This window comes from Paraphaeosphaeria sporulosa, assembly GCF_001642045.1.
Source record: "Paraphaeosphaeria sporulosa strain AP3s5-JAC2a unplaced genomic scaffold CC84scaffold_9, whole genome shotgun sequence".
NCBI lineage: Eukaryota > Fungi > Ascomycota > Dothideomycetes > Pleosporales > Didymosphaeriaceae > Paraphaeosphaeria > Paraphaeosphaeria sporulosa.
Genome location: NW_017253368.1, coordinates 759,158 through 775,827, shown reverse-complemented (window position 1 = coordinate 775,827; position 16,670 = coordinate 759,158). Strand labels below are relative to the sequence as shown.

The window sequence follows — 16,670 nt, the reverse complement described above, 5'->3', positions numbered from 1 at the left end:
CAACCCCAATGTGCACCCATCATGGGCGGCCCGGCCCGCGGCACCGTCTTCGAGTGCTTCAGAGCCTACTTTGGCATTTTCGCAAATGCTTAATAGAGGCCAGGTCATCCCTGCTTACACGGAGGAGAGTGCTCCGATGACTACGTGGCAGCACACATTTCCATTGCACTTGTCGTCGACCAGCAGCGACCCTGTGCCAGCGCCTGCAAGAACTCAGGCTGAACACTTCGTGACGATGGATGGGTGGACGTGGACTAAAGGGAATGGATCCGAGCAGCAGCCTCAGTAGACCGCTGCGATACGCACTTCGACCGTTCCCGTCACACTCCTTCACTGTATGTATGTTTTGTTTTTCCAGGGATGTTGTGCTAGGTCTTGTACATTGTTCGCATTCGCTTTCGCCTCGTTTGCTGAACGGCAAAAGTTGCTCCGACATCCACTTTTCGGTCTTGTTTTGATAGGGACGTATCATTAGCAGATACCGGCATATCATGGAGGATACCCAGCGATTCAGCGCAACTCACTAGATTCACGCCGCAACGGCCGCCTTGTACATAGCTCATCTGCCCTTTCCTCTGGCCTGGCGCTCCCTGTGGCACCTTCCGGATACGAAGACTTCGGTTCCAGTTCCAGGGAGCGGGTTAGTCTGGAGCATCCGACAGAAAAAGCAATCATCTTAGGCACCCGTCTTGCTCAACCACTCGACCCGTGCATACGCTCCCTTTCGACGCACGCATATTAATGCACGCGAACCTCTGCCCCAAGCCTTGGACATCAGCGCCATTGCGTTATGCCATGTGCATCCAGTAGCGCCCCGTGCATCGGCGTAGTAGCAATCCGCGATACTAATCACGTCGGTCCTGTACTTGCCCTCCACCGTCGGAGTCGCAGCTCTGTCGCTGGGAAAGCCAAAACAGTCCCAGCTGACTCGTTCAAGTCCACGCCCTTACCTGCGGCGGACAAAGGAGGCTGAGACGAGCCAGCAGATGCAGTACGGCCTGCTCTCGGCCACGCCGTCGCACGGTCTAGCGTCCCAGCATCGGGGACGGGCCGTTCACGACCACGCCAATTGAGCGCTTCCGAACGTATGGGTGGTGACAGGCGTTCGGCGGCACGACCAAAGAAGCCTGGATCAAAAAAGGAAGTTGGTCTCTTCGCGACCGTAGATTCTGTTACACAGTACCTCTCGCTATGTATCCAAATTTTCGTCGTCACGCGTCTGGCATGTTTTTTCCACCCGTCGATCTAGCGAAGTGAGGCGCTATGGCTCATGTCATGCACCTACGTTGGCTTTGGCCCAGATCGACAAGTGGGCTGCGATCTCGCCGCGCGGCAGCAGATACGCGAGCGTGCGCCGCAGGGAACGACAGTGGGACCAGAGCACGTCGGATGCGACACCTTCAGCCCCACATTAGCGGCACTTTGCTCCTCTAGGACACCGGAATGTATAGGATCCCCAGGACTCATACGTCAAGTAGTCGATTCTTGTTTGATCACCATCGCATAGGGGCCAGTCCATCGAGGCAGCGTGAAGATCATCATCAATAGGTTGAACTTAACGGGCTGCTCACTAATCAGCCCAGAGAAAACAGGTTTCGATCGTGGGGTTATACGGCGAAGTTGCTACTCCAGAGGCAGTCTAGCCTACACGTAAAAAGGATGATGGCCTTGTATGCAAACACCTTATCAGATTTTCTTCGTCGCGTGGCATTTTCAGGCAACCAGGTACATCTGCCATAATTGTATCCAAGCAGGTACCGCGAAGCCTACTGAAATCGCTCGTCCGCCCCGGTCCAACGGCAATGCGGCATCAACACCCCTTGTTCGCTGCATTTCGTACCGAGGGCCCAGCATGAGAAAGTGACAAGTCGAATCGGCTTGCCCATCATACTGGCCACTCTGAGGTACCAGGCGGACGCCACCGGCGTGATGTTGCCTTCCTTTGGCCGGGCCGTCGTCCGAGGCTGCCTCCCATCCAACGACAGCTCTCCATTTTCTAGATCGGTACTGCTATCCGCAGCAGATCTACACGACGCATGTTTCGCGACCGGTAATCTGCTACCACGCGTGTCCTCATCGTATGATTCTTGCATCAGCAACCTCAAGCATAGTGAACTACGCGGGTTTCAACCCTCCATCAGGTCGTATCGACATGTTGAATGCCCCAAAAAGGATCGAGGCACTATCGTAGCTCACTTATATCCCACATCTCACATCAACATATTGCTAATGGATTCCGGCGTGTGGACTACTCCGTTCCTGTGGAGCTTACGATCGCCTTGCCTGACAGCCCTTTTCGTATATCAAAGCAGCAACTCAAATCACAACTGAACTTGTTCAGTTTAGCTCTGCTTTGGATCTTCATAGCACGAGCCAGCCACAAACTCAGGCCTCGTACCGACATTCGTCGGACACACTCCCTTGGTGGGTTCACGCGAAATCGAGATACTCAAAATACAACATCCTTCCACCTGGAAACGCACCTACCACGCGGCCCGTCGCGACCAGTCACTAGCTGCATTGCTCCTTCGACATAGTACTGCGTTGCACAGTGCTCGCCTCTCCGGCCTTCTCTCCACGCTCATCTCTTGTACGCCCACACCGCTACTTAGACGCCCCCCCCCCCCATCACCCCAGTTGCAGGTCCGCACCACCAACTCAGCTGCACTGGTCCCGCCGCTATCCCGATGGTTGACATGCTCGTGGCCAATGGCTGCGAGCTGCGCTCGCGAAGTGACGGCGACGCGGTCGACTTTCAGGGCGCCGAGCTAGATCTGTAGGCAAGATCTCGCGAGACCCTGGCTTCCAGATCGTGGATCGATAATGCAGATGTGCGCCTCGATGGGAGGCGGTGGCGCTAGGGTCGCGCCGCGGATGCGCTTCCCCGTGCCGTGCGGGCGCGAGCGAAGGTGAAGGGGCATCGCCGTCCAGGATCTTTCATATGTTTTACTGCATGAAGTGGGAGGAATAGACTGCGAATGAGGACTTTTCAGCACTGTGAACGACTATATTAACTGCTCGAGAAGGGGTAGCATAGTCTTGAGATGTAAAGGCAAGGGTATCGGAATGTGCTTCGGCAAATCAGAGCGAGGGAAGCTCCGAAAGCGTGAGGTATAGTATGGATGCGTGTGGCTTATGACATTAGTGTGTTGGGCTCGCGTTGGGTGTACGTTGGATGAGGTTTGACTGCTCACATCTTCAACGTCAGTGCGGCTTTTGGGTGTTATTGTACCGTACGTCAGGACAGGTAACGTACGGTACCATATGATTCTCTTCGCAGCTTGTCAGCTCAGTTCGAAGACACTATAGCTTCCAGGTGCGTATACGAACATGTGCGAACCAACCCTGGACGTCGCGAACATGCGCAGACTAGGCCTTGCGGACTGGCGCGAGCCAACCCGGGATAGAACATGTCCCGACTGTTCAATGAGCACATCGCCTCCAATACCCATTTCCCTGCTGAGATGCACCCAATGTGTAAGCGGTGTACCACGCACCAGCCCATGCTGCCACACCTACACTCGTAGCGGCGAACAGAAAGCCCTCTCCATGATTTGCCGACCCGCATTCGAGTTCCTGTGCCTACCGCGTAAGCAAACGTACCTTGCACTGCTCCTCTGCCCATGCTCTGCCTCGTACACCAACGGGCCAGACAGCGCCAGGGTCCCTTCGTCTCTACGGAAACCATCTGCACGCACAGCACCTATGCGCGCCGTCTGTCCATCCGTCCGCCCACCGCGATGCACGCATTGCTCGTCCGGGCAGCGGCCTCCTTGTACCGTTACGCCCGCCGTGACCCCGCCATCCTGCCATCGCTCCAGCTAACCTGACAGTGCGCCCATGCTTGTGACAATGCAGACTGCAACCCGCGCAGACCTGTCCTGTTCGTCCTCTGCACTTCACATCCCCTGTCTTTGTCCCGTTGGCACGCACGACATCTCCACATGCCATGTTGTAGCTCCGCCCAGACCCCTTCTCCGCGCCCAGTGTCCGAGGCAAGGCAAGGCCGCATGGCAGTGTGGTGTGGTGGGCGTTGGGAGGGCGTGGGATACAGGACGTGCAGAGTTGTTGAGGGGGAAGCCGAGACGGTAAGGCTTAGGCTTGCGATAGGAAGGCCAGAGGAATGGGTCGGTGTGTGCGTGAACGAGGGGGAAAAGAAAGCGTGTGACGAACGCATTTTCCGTCGTGGAATGGCATACCGAGATTTCCGCGAGGCCAGCACATTACAATCGCTGGAAGGAGAAGAGGAGAAATAGGAAGGAAGGAGGGTAGTCATGTCATTATCAACGCTACACTAGAACGCCCAAGTCGAACCCAGTCCACGCCTATACAATGAGCGTGTGCCATGCTATGCTATGCCATATCGTACCTCTTCGCCGAGCGAGCGGGTGTGCGCTGCCGGCTGCGTAGGTGCCGTGCGTGATGTATCCAAAGAAAAAGGGGAAGGGGGTATATCCATAACGCCGGGCGCGAGCAAAGTCCACGAGTGAGAAGCGAATGCCTCCGAGCCGGACGCATCGAAAAAGGCAAGGTAGATACCGATGAAAAAGAATAGACGAGGGGCAACTCTGCCTGGCACCTAGTACTGCAGCTGGTGCGTCGGGCACGCGCCTCTGCCCTTCTTGTCCCACCACTCCTTGATGCAAGACTGTGTCCGCATTAGTGTCTATCCTTCGTACCGGCGTAAAAGGGGTGGATAACAGGGAAACTCACCTCATGGAATTTGCACCAACACACCAGCCTCGCCATCTTATCGCCAGCCTCGAACTCCTCAAAGCAAATTACGCACTCAGCCTCGTTGCCCTCCTCGTCCACGCAGTCCTTCTCCGTCGCCACGTACGGCACCATGCCCCGCGCCATCATGCTCATCCGGTTGCTGGAGCCCTCGCCGTTGCCCGCGGCACTGCTCATGCCGCGGGTCCGCTGGCTGGGCAGACTGTTCGAGGAGAGGTCTGCGGGCGTTGTCGGTGCTGGCGGCGGTGATCCAGAGTAAAGAGCTATGCACTCCTCAACGTGCTGGGTGCGTGCAGTTTCGTCACCGTCTGGGCCTTTTGCGGGCAGCTCATTGCCGCAGACAGGGCACTCGTCTTCTTCTGCTATTTGTCGGCGGGGAGTGGGCTGGGGCTGTGGTGGTGGACCGGGGACTGGATGGCCGTGTGCGAAGAAACTGCGCCGTGAGCCGGGCATGCTATGCTGACCCGCGAAGTCGCTGGAAGTGGGCTGAGGGTTCGCGGAGAGCACCGAGCGTGAGTGGGGTCTGGTCCGGTGATCGTATGCAGGCGGTTGGGCATAATCATGGGGATTTGCTTGAGTTGGCGGCCACAGGTCTGCTACGCGGGAGGCGCCGTGGTAGCTTGTCCTCCGATCAGTGAAGAGGTCGCGCGAACGCGGCGCTTGACCATGGCTGACTGTGCGCGCGCTGTCATTGACACTCTGTGTTGATCTATGTGAAGGCCGGGGACCACGCGGGAGAGCATTTGAAGGTGCGAGGTGTGGTGAATGTGCAGTTGGTGAGAACGGAGGAAATGGAGAAGTCTGACCATGCTGCGGCGGCGGACTGTAGTTCGGATCAGGTACACAGGGATTGCATACGCGGACCTCCTCGCCTCCACCTAGCGCTGGATTGCCGAACGGGCCGAAGCGGGACATTGGGTGGTCATCGTCTTCGCTAGTCGGATCGATGATATTGGGGTTATCGTAGGGCGGGTGAACGATGTACTGGCGGGGGATTGTAATCCGATGCGGGGAGCACGCGGAGCAGACGACTCTGCCGCATTTCCTGCAATAGTCAGTATCGCGAGCAAATAATGCTGCTTCCAAAGGCCTCTCAAACACCCAAAGGGTTGGGCCGTAAGCCACAAACACCGGCGAAGCCCAGCACGTACCTGCAATGGTGCTTCCGGTAGAAGAAGGTAAAATGGCTTCCGCAAACGAAGCAGTGCGTCACCTCCGAGTCCGGCTGCCACCGCGGCAAGGCAAAGTCGCTGTCCCTCCTGCCCGTGCTTGTGTGCGACTGTAGAGACGGGCGTTGTGCGGGCGCAGCTGCGGGCGAAGAGCCCAGCACTATTGGGTTGTGGCTAGACCCCGGCTGGTCCTCTGAATGCATCCTTATACTTGACGGCCGCCGGAACGGCGAGTCTGCCGTCGTCAACCTCCGCTTCCGCTCCGACGAGCTGCGCGAGGGGCGCGCCTCTGTGTGCGCCGAAGGGTGGGCAGGGAGCGAGTAGTGCGGCGAGGGACGGTGTGGGAACGAATCGACAGGCAGCGGTGGCAGCGGCGCATGGAGGTTTGGCTGCGGGGGAGCGCGTGGCTGTTGAGCGCTGGCGCTTGGGTCGGCTCCAGCGTCGCGGAGAAAGTCGACCCACGTCTGTCCACCGTATGCACCATTCGGCTGGGCGAGGAAGTGCGAAGCCACGGCTCCGTAGGAATGCGTGCGTGGTGGGTGCATGCCCGCCGCGTCTTGGGGTGCTCCGCTGTTGGCACCATCAAGCTGGCGGCCCAGGTTCGGCGAGCTGTGCGAGAAGGCAGCCCTGCCGGCCATGACGGCAGGCTGGCTGAGTCCGAGGGCGACGCTGGCGTGCGAGGCGCGCGGCGGGACGAAGTCGGACGCGTCCGAGGACGACGACGATGTGCTCAACGAGCGTCGCTGGAGGAAGTGCGGCGTCGGGGAAGTCATCATAGCATGCCGCCACTCACGGACTGTATATGGCAATGTGCTTTGGAAACGGTCTGCAGTCTTCTGTGAGACAAATGGGCACTGTGCATAACAACTGGGGCCCGCTACGCTGCTGCTCACGCTCACCGTCAGCGGTGAATCCAGGCCGCTGTGTGACAGTGGTGGGTCCGCTGTTTACTGCGAGGGGCGATACGTGCGAACGAGGCGCCGACGACCCCGGTTCTTCGGTGGACGATCAAGCACAACCCAGATGTCGAAGGGGTATTAAGACTGGCCCGCTCCAAGCGTGCGTGACGAATGCAGCTTGGAGGGAATGTAGAAGCACCTCAGGCCTGGAGTTGCCTTATCGCCGGGAATTGAGATGCACCCACGCACGGTTCCCCTCATCACGCGACTGGAACAACAAACATCCGCCTCTTCTTTCAGCACGTTTTTGTCCACTGGAACATTCACCGTCGCGAGCCATGACTTCTAGAAGATCAAATTGCTGTATTATGTAGTCGCCTATATGCGGTGTTGCTCCTGCTGGCCGTAGATGTACAATGCATGTGCCCGACCATTGTAGCCTGACTGACCCGACCCCAAGAACGCTAAAAACTGCAAAAAACCCCTTTTGATGACGATGAGTTGTACAGTAGCAAGGAAATTCGTGACACAAAGCCGAAGGGGCTTCGGATTACACTAGACATCGAATGGGGCTGTATTGACACCCCCGCTTCCTCCTCCATCTGAAATCTTGTACAATGAATTCAGAATTAATTAGCAAACTTAAACATGGATAAATCATCGGCGCCGGTTGTTCAGGCTGCCTTGTGTGCTAACGCTTCTGCTTCGATCAATGATCTCGGCAGACGTTTCGAGATGGCTGCCTGGAACGTGGTTGTCGTTTTGAATGCTGTCGCGTGCTACGTGCTGATGCACGTATCCTGTGCTCAACGGCCGCTCTCCAGTCTGGATGATCGGAGGCGGTGCGAGCGTGTTTCCGGTACCCAACGCGTGATAGTCGCTGTCATGCGTCGGGTACAGACTTGAAGCTGCCGAATGGTTCGGACTGGGATCCGGCGATGGCGACGGCTCTGATGATCCAAAGGGTAAACGAATGGGGATAGTGTTTCCTGCTGGGCGAAGACGCTGGCTTGGAGTGCTGGCAAGGTGTGCAGATCGTCGTCTTGGCGATCTCGGTGGAGACGCCGTGACCGTTGATAATCGATTGCTGCTCTCCAGGATGGCTGCCTCTGTAGAAGGCGTCCGCCTGGAACTCTTGCGTGGTATTGTGGGAGCGCGACTTGGTGGCTGTTGTCTGGACATGCGCGATGCACGAGACCCAATTCTACTGGGAAGCTCGATGCCACCGCCAGTATCGATTGCGCCGAGCATAGGAGGTAGATCAGATACTCTCGTGTGCGGCGGGATATCATCATAGTCATCCTCGTCGTCGTCGTCGCTGCTCTTGTCTGATTCACTGACGCTCGAACGCCTGATGGCACCGGCTGCCGTAGCTGCACCAGGGCTATCCTGTTGTATCGACTTCTTCTTGTCGTTCGGAGATCCAGCAGGGCTGTCATGGTATGGCTCTTGGGCTGCATGCGGAGATTCTTCCTCCTCTTCAGCAATCATTTGCGGTGGCATACGCGTGCTGCGGACGACTTCAAATCCCTTGCCCTTTTCCTTCTTCTTTCCAGCAAAGAAACCCAAGCTCTTGAACCAGCCTGTGGCTGATGAAACTGGGCCCATTGGATCTGCGGGTCCCGTCTTCAGCTTGCGCGTTGGTTGGGATGATAGAGCCGGCCCGCGAAGACCGTAGTAGAAGTCCGACTCGCGCACAGAGTAGTCAGTATTGTTGCGGCGATCGACACTAGGATCTGAGTCGTCGCGCTGCATGCGTAAGAACGCAGGGGTGATGGATCGCTTTCCGGGTGACCACGATGACGGACCCTCGCCCAAATCCCCACTTTCGAGATCTGGATTGTCCGCGTATGGCGTGTTTGTCAAATCGGCGCTCTGGGATCTTCTGTTCGACAAGCTCGCCGTCATCGATTCCATAGTATGCTTCCGCGCTCTGGGTGGTCGGTAGTACGGGTCAGGGTTGTCCAACATTGTACCCATGGTCGGCCGTCGAGAACTCGACGCAGATCCTGCCAAGAACGTGAAAGGGGTTGCATTGGTGCCCGGCGTTCCTGGGCTTGTTCCACCGTGACTGTACTCTCCTTGGCTGAAGCCGTCAAAAGCAACGCTTTCACGATTGGTGCCATAAGGCCCGTTCAAAAGAACAGCAGAGCTACCAGAAAGGCTGCGAGTCCGTCCTCCACTGAGCTGAATAGACCCCTTGTTCCCGTCATGGGCAAGCATCGCCGCGTTCGAGTTCAGGCTGCTGCGCTGGTGTCGATGGTTTCGTTTTGCAAGATCGCGTTTGCCAAAGACTTTTGTGAGGCCTCCACGCTGGTCCGCCCCTGCGCCTGTGAGTCTGGCAGCAACCTCGATGATGGTCTGAAGAGAGTTGAGGAAGAATCCGAATACTAAGACGATCGCATGCAGCAGAAGGATAGCATAGCCGATCCACCCTTTTGGCGCTTCAGACACTCCTAGCGACGGAACAAACGCTACCATAAGTAGAATGCAGGCAAGCCGGACTGATGCGAAAAAAGTATGGTACGCGTTCATGGACGTGTTCGACTGAAAAGGCCTGAAAGCGTGCAATGTCATGATCATAATAATTTCGCAAATGGCGAGAACAATGATCTGCGCGATGCCCGATGGTTGGATAGCTCCGATGGCGATGCCGCGGATCACAGTCAGCAGAGCCGGAATGAAGGCAAACGGGGCCGCATCGTCCGAGTAGGTATTATATAGCGGACCGTACGTTAGAACAGTAGGGAGATCGTCAAAAAGATGGGCACGCGGTCGAGTCGTGAAGATCATCCAGAATATCCATACTGCTGCTCCGCTAACTCCTATCAGGAGAATTACGGCACAGGCAACCACTGAGGCAGAGGACCCTGGTGCAACTACCATTTGGAACAATGATAACGTGACGATGGGCAGCATGAACCAATTGAGCACAATGCGCACGATATTGCCAGCTGTGAAAGGCCAGTTCTTGCCACGGAGATCGGTGTCCTGAACTTTGGTAACGAGGCGGAAAACCCAGCGCAGGAAGAAACCTAGCTGTACCAGCAAAACGACGATCCCAATCAGTACAAGCAGCCAGATGGCCATGCCGGCCCACACATCCTGGTCCTCTGATATGCCGACGTATTTGCTCAGCTTGGACAAGCCATAAGTGCCGTTCACGAAGTAGATGCCGTCTTCTAGACTCTGTGTTCCATTAAGACCGCTGACGAAGCTCTGATTGAACATGAGTGATGACCAGCTTGCCCGGCTTATCACAGGCTGGAAGTAGCCTGGGTACTGCAGATTCAAGCTGCCAGCCAAGACAATGAACTGGATGTATTGTAGGCAATCTCCGAATCCAGGCGTCACTAATCGCAGCAGATCCTCGTCTCTACCGTAGTTGCTGGACCAACGAAAGATATTGGTCGAACCCCAAGGGCTGTACATGCCAGCAAAGACGGTAGCAATGCCGACGAGTACGAGGATGGCTGCGGGCATGTACCGTATAGCATCGCTCAGACTGGGTCCCAGATCTGGAGTTATTGTAGCAGAGACGCAGCCGATCGTCGTGGCATTCACGTCACCCGCAACGATACGAAAGGTGGCTTCCCAAGTAGTGAAGGAGTAACTGCTGTAAAAATCTCTTTGGACGCCGAATGCTGGCAGTACAGTCGGATCGCTCAAGTTAGTTCCATCAGGCACCGTCTGTGGGAAGACGGGCGCAATCGGGCATGCTGTGTTGATGGTGTAATCACAGAATTGCTGCGGGCCGGGGTTCCAAGACGAGTAAGTGAGCGCATCAAAGGTCGGGAAAAGGGTTGTAGCGACACCTCCAGGAGTGCCCGGAGCGCCCACCCGCCATAAGTTTGGGATCTTGCCAAAAGATTCCTTGGGATCCTTCCACTTGGGAGACGAGGGCGGAGGATAGTCGCCACCTGTGAACTGTCCAGACACATTGCCGTAGATGGTGACATTCAAGCGGTGTGTGTAATCCGTGTTGTTGAACTTGACCCAGACATGCATGGGCGTAAACTGCAGACGGACTGGGGCGGTTTCGCGGCGGTAGTTGGAGTCCAGACAGTTGTCGAAGTTTATGAAGACGGCGTTGGCTACGGGAAGTGCCGCCAGTATTACAACGAGTACGAATAGGGATAACAATTGTGACGGCGAGCCGGTGGGCCGTTTCCGTCGCGGTCGTGGGCGAGGTTGTGTGGGTTGGAGGGAAGGCAGTTCGCGTTGGCTGCCATCCCTTAGTACGCGGGCGCCATTGGGCGCGGTGCACGTTGCCATCATCGCCCCCGGGTCCCTCTCTTCATGTTCACTGTCCAGCTTGCAGACTGCGGTGCGGCTGCAGCTCCAGGCCAGGATATGGCGTCGATGTGGCAGCGCACGCGTGAGCTCCGGTGACGCTTGGGGCGGCGCGTATGGAAACAGGGCGGGTGTATGGATGTGCGGTGGAGTGGCAGCGGCGGGCGAGGAAGCAGCGTAGGAATATGCGCCTGAGCAGGCAGGGCGGGACAAGCAGCAGCGCTGGCCTGGGTCGGTCGAGGAGTGCCTGGCGTGGATGAAACGGGCGGCGGAGGTGGTCGGGGATATGCTGGCAGTCGCGGTGATGGTGGGCACTCTACAACACCAAGCACATGGCGGCGGGGAAGTCAACGGGCAAAAGCGAGCGTACGAAGCGGAAAGAGGGCGAGCGAGCGAAAGGGCGACGCAGGTCCGGGCGAGGATCTCGGGCAGTAATGGGGCGGACGTCTGGGCGGGGTGCAGCAGCAGCAACAGGCAGTTTGACGCTTGACAGTTGCACAAACTAGCGAGGCAAGGCGCTGTTAGTGCAGCGTCAGGACAGCGACTCGCTCGTCTCGCGCGCCGGAGCAGAGGGCCGCGCGGGAGCGGTGGAGGAGGCTGCTTTCGAGCGCACTGGGGCGCCGGCGGCGGCGTTGCAGAGGCGACCTGCTCGTCAACAAGGCGGCATCCCGGCGATAGCATCGACAGCATATCAACCAGCTCCAGCGCCTCCCGCCCAACGTCATCGCCAAACGCCGTTGCGAGCAGTTGCGTTGTGCGCATCGAGATGCCTCCAGCCGTTGCTGCCACCGCGCAAGAGCTGATCGACGGTGTATTCATAGCAACACGCCTGCAGCACGCTCGTTTGCATGCTTCCTTCCATCCATGCACAAACAGACCGCTTGCGCGATGCTTGCGCTGCCATAGTAGCATCGTCTCGTCCCATCGCTCTTGTCGAAGCTGTCGTTTACATACTGCACACCAGGCGGCCCGCCAACGCGGTCCAGGGCCTGCTGTTGGAGAGCGCCACGCTGCATCCGCCTGAGGCGCAGCAGCTCGCCGGCTCCTTGCCAACGGGTGCACTTGTCCTCATCCGCCACGTTTCATCCCGCCCTCGTGTGAGCTGACCAGCTGAACTCCCATGCAGCTCGCTAACGGATCTTTGCTCGACGCTGTGTTTCACATTCCATTGCCTAGCCAGGACAGCGGCGAGGTGGGCCACCAGGATGCGCTAGACATACATCCCGAGGCTCCCGATGCTGGACCCACAGCATCTGAACCTCGCAAAGACATTGTTCGCCGTGATTCTAGAAAGTCGCCAGCAGTCACCATCACAAGACGTTGATCAAGCACCTAGACAGCTTTTTTCATCGGCCCTTAGCCCTGCGCCCCTGCATTGGTATGCACGCAGACTGCAGACCTGCGTACGAGAGTACCGTGGATGAGCTTCCCGAGCTTTCTAAATATGGCTAGGAGAGAAAGCCACAGTAGAAGACCCATCCCGACTTCACGCCATCGTCGTTTCCATGTTCCCACAAACAACACAACATTGTCCGCTCTCACATGCTCGGCTAGTCAGCATAGAGCCTATTGTTCAAGGTTGAGCTCGTGAAGGGGATCGAGACGACGCCTTCGCTTCACTCTGAGCAGGAGAGGTCTTCGCGCAGACCATCGTGGCATCGTGGCTGTTTGTGTAAGGCTCCCGACCCTGCTCCCCTGAAGACTGAGTCTGCTGTTCGCGTGTGACAACGAGGGCTTTTGAAACATAAATGATGGGCGGAAGCATTTGTCAAGGCAACAGCGACAACAACCCATAGTTGCTTCGTGTCGTGGTGAATTGGGCGAAATCTCTAAAGATCGATGCGAGTTAGGGTGGGTTCGAGGATAGATAATGGTTAACATTGCTACCAAAGTGTACTGATACTGCCTGAGGAACGCCGCGTTTGGAGGGTACGCTGGCAATGCAAACAAAGATTTCGTAGATATCCACTGGGTATTCGATACGAGTGGAAGGCACAATCCAAACCAAGTGCCGCGAGGCACGACGTGGACCAATCGCTCATAACCAATGAACGCCAACACACGCATGAAAACATCCCACCCGATCATCGTCGAGATGGAGTCACGTTTATGTTCAAGTGGGGGCTGCGTAAGTCTGCGTACAATCAATCTACGTATTGTCTATCCTGGAGTGATACACAGCACTCTGCCTTCTGACCTAGTCAATCAGTCTCGAACCAGAATCGTGTTCTGGGTGAAGTGTGGGTCGCGCGAGCGGGAATCGCCTCTTGTTCTAGTATGTATGACTGCAAAGTACCACTCGCGATTATCACGTAACTAGCCATCACAGCCCAAGAAGCACTACAGCAAGTACCCGCCAAGCCTACGCTACCATTCCTCATCGTTTCACACACCGCAGTCAAGCAACCTCAGTCGCGTCCCTCCCGCAACCTCCATCCTTTAGAACTCCTCCTCTTCGAAAGCCAGCTCCGCGGACATGTTCATCCTGCGCTTGTCCTTCCTCGCCTTCTCCTCCTTCTGCCTCAGATATCTCTCATGATCCTTCTGCGTTGCCCTCAAACCTCCCACACAATTCCCGCAAACCATCTTCCCACCTCTGCGGCCTGCATGCTTCCACCGCGGACGACCATTCCACCCGCGCTCAGTACAGCTGTGTGGAGGAAAGATTTGGTGCGATTACAACAAAGATGGACAATACACTCCCACATATATACCGTCGACCAGGCGTAATCTGAGCCCCTTGCCTTATCCATTCGACCCTCGGGAAGAGTTGGGCGTGCCATGTCTGGAATCGAACTGCATCGCCTCAAAGACACAACTCTCATCCAAACTGATACAAGTGTAAACCAAATGAGCCCCGATTCCCGCTTAAACATCAAGACAGAAAACCCATATACTGGTGGCATGCCCATCGCCAGCAAGACAAACAGAACACCATCTCCCTGCTCTGACACCACCCCTCCTCCGGAGGCCCTAGGTGGAGTTGAACGTGGTTATACCCTCGCAGAGAGGATACGGGCATGGATAACCATCTGCAACCGGAATGAACCTCTCTTTTTCGAATGTTCTGCCGCATATACTGCACGTAAGGCCTACGGGGTCTCTGAAATTCTCAATGTCTGGGGTATGGAGATGCATTGCACTGTATTTGCTGTTGGGTTTCGGTGGTGATAGATTGGATTCGAGCGTTTGGAGGCGGATGTGTCGAGGATAATGGATTGCTTCGATCAATGTATGATGAAGCTGCAAGCTGTTTTCTGTGATGCTGTGGAGTTGTAGAGCGGTATTGCGGTCGCTGGGGGCCAATGGCTACGAACTTTATACTCTCTTCTCCCCGTTTGAGGTTGCAAGATGTGATCGCCTCGGGCGTTGCCCTCTTCAATCGGTCTCTTGTCGAGGCTCATGGCTCGTTGACAGTCCATGTGAGCGATGATTGATCCGAGACTGCAATAATACATTACTGTGGCAGTTCAAACTTTCATAATTACCATTACCCGGGCGCTTCAAGTGATGAAGAATTAGAATTCGAATTTTCTCTTGCACCAAGGTGTTGCCTTCACACAAGCTTGATACAATCGATCAGAGGTCATGCACATATCCTTCGATGTGTCATGCTATTGCAGCACATCTTCATCATGTACGGTTGGGATATAGACTACGGCAGCATACATCTTGGAAGGTCAATTCTCAAGGCTGAGCCTGCGGCCTTTAATGCATGACGCATGGGAAGTCACAATGTCTTGCAACAAGAAGGTTGCCTACTCTGTTCTTTGCTCCTCATCGTCCTCATGCTCCCCTTCCTCTTCCATATCTTCGTCCATGCCCGGCCACAGTATATCACCTCTCCAAACAGCCCGCACATTCATGATCGCTACAAAGATCCACAACGTGACCAAGATGACCGTCATTGCCGAGCAAACCCCCTTGATTCCATCGCTATCCAGGACGTTTGCGATTTGGATGAGCGCGATGGTCAAGCCGACGTTCGGGAATATAAACGCCCACCAGTTCAGCGTGAAGTGCATCTCCTTCCAGGAGTTAAGAACGGATACTGTAGACAGCGCGCAAAACCAGAAGGCGAGGAGCCAGAGGAAGATGCCACAGGGCACACCGATGGCTTTCCAGACCTCGCCCACAGGGAAGGATCCGATGCCCAGGAAATTCGGGGGTATGACTTTGGGGGCCTGCATCCCCAATGCAACCAATGTGTTTGCGGTGTATGCTGCCGGCCCGACAGCGACGTACATTGCGGGTCTCTTGCTCGGCTCAGGCAGATCGCTGTTGATAAGGCGAGTGACGTAGATTGTGTACATGATTAATGCGACGCCCCAGCCCAGGCCCTCGAAACAGATACCGCCAATCATTATAGGCAATGCGGCATCTGGGGGTTGGCTGTACTCCAAAACAGCCGAAAGCGGACCCAGGACCAAGAATGGATAAACGGGGAGGATCCAGGCTGGCAGTGCATCTGTGACAGGCAGCTTCCTGGTGTCAAAGATGACATGATATTGGAATACCGCGACGAGTATGGCGCATCCAGCATAAGTCCAGAAAAGTACCTCGAGCGCTTTGATAAGCCAGGGTCCCGACGAGGGCACGCCGTATTGCTGTAAGCAATACAGGATCAATGCGATGCTAACCCAGAAGGTCCCGAAAAAGAAGCTTTCTTCCGGGTGGTGTAAGCTCGTGCGAAGCGTGCCAGGTGGCGTCCGCACAAATCGGTACGTTATACATGCACAGAAAGTGAAAAATAGGACAAGATCCAGGATGAAGAATATCTTCCCTATTGTCTTCAGGCCGTCAAAGCCAAATGGTTGCTGGCCAAGCACGGTGGCTATCGCGCCGGTGCTCATCGTACACTCGAACCATGACCACGTGAAGTGATGTAGCCGCTCGCTGAAGGGTAGGTGTTTTCGCGTATCGCTGAGGATCCGCCGGGAAGGCATCCTACCGTTTTCGAGCAGAGGAGTGGTTTCTGCGGTGTTTGAGAGCGCCATATTCAGTGATTCTGCTTCGAGCTTTATCTTGGACCCCGATTGATGCTGCTTTACGTCAGACAAATTTTTGGTGGTATGAAGCGATCATTGCAATTGGTGTTGACATCATCTGCGCGTAGACCCTGGTTTCACGCTAGTTTCCCAGCCAGGCTAGGCCAGCTGTAGAGGTCCTATGTTAGTGCGTTTGTACAAACTTTAGAACAGAAGTACAACGGAGACATGGGTCTGATGAATATATTCTCGTGCATTACTCATTGTTGCGCACGCAGTACCTATCGATCTAAGGGCCACTCCAAACTGGAGATGCGCTTGTCCTAGTGTAACTGGACTGTTAAGAACACATTTGTAAATGGTATGGACTCAACCTACAAGAGCAACGGTAATGGTTACATTGAAGCACATACCAAAAATCATGCTTCTTGTCTCCTAATGGCGTCTTTGCAGCACCTTCGGCGTCTTGGATCTGTTTGACAAGTTTCTTCAGAGCTTCCATTTTATTAGAAGCTGACCAACATCGGTAGACGTTTCGAGGAGTGGGCGATAAATAGCGGGGAGAGAGAAACGGCAAGTCTACGCTT

General features: G+C 55.7%; 3 protein-coding genes across 3 annotated transcripts; all 3 read right to left on the bottom strand.

Moving 5' to 3' along the window:
• Positions 1-4,457: 4,457 nt before the first annotated feature.
• On the bottom strand, positions 4,458-6,541 carry CC84DRAFT_1252530 (FYVE-domain-containing protein; the record flags this gene model as incomplete). The annotated part of the gene is made up of 3 exons (XM_018184359.1): positions 4,458-4,648; positions 4,714-5,779; positions 5,886-6,541. 3 exons carry the CDS (start codon positions 6,539-6,541, stop codon positions 4,580-4,582), a joined length of 1,791 nt encoding a protein of 596 aa, XP_018032516.1. The 3' UTR covers positions 4,458-4,579.
• Positions 6,542-7,147: 606 nt separating this feature from the next.
• CC84DRAFT_1198399 (uncharacterized protein) lies at positions 7,148-11,543 on the bottom strand. The gene has a single exon (XM_018181561.1). The coding sequence runs from the start codon at positions 11,078-11,080 to the stop codon at positions 7,460-7,462; it is 3,621 nt and encodes a 1,206-aa protein (XP_018032515.1). The 5' UTR covers positions 11,081-11,543; the 3' UTR covers positions 7,148-7,459.
• Positions 11,544-14,853: 3,310 nt separating this feature from the next.
• CC84DRAFT_1189458 (C4-dicarboxylate transporter/malic acid transport protein-like protein) lies at positions 14,854-16,041 on the bottom strand (the record flags this gene model as incomplete). The annotated part of the gene is made up of 2 exons (XM_018181057.1): positions 14,854-15,702; positions 15,736-16,041. 2 exons carry the CDS (start codon positions 16,039-16,041, stop codon positions 14,854-14,856), a joined length of 1,155 nt encoding a protein of 384 aa, XP_018032514.1.
• Between the last annotated feature and the right edge of the window lie 629 nt (positions 16,042-16,670).

Coding starts and splice junctions, on each gene's coding strand:
- CC84DRAFT_1198399 (XM_018181561.1), bottom strand. CDS start 11,080: ATGATGGCAACGTGCACCGCGCCCAATGGCGCCCGCGTACTAAGGGAT.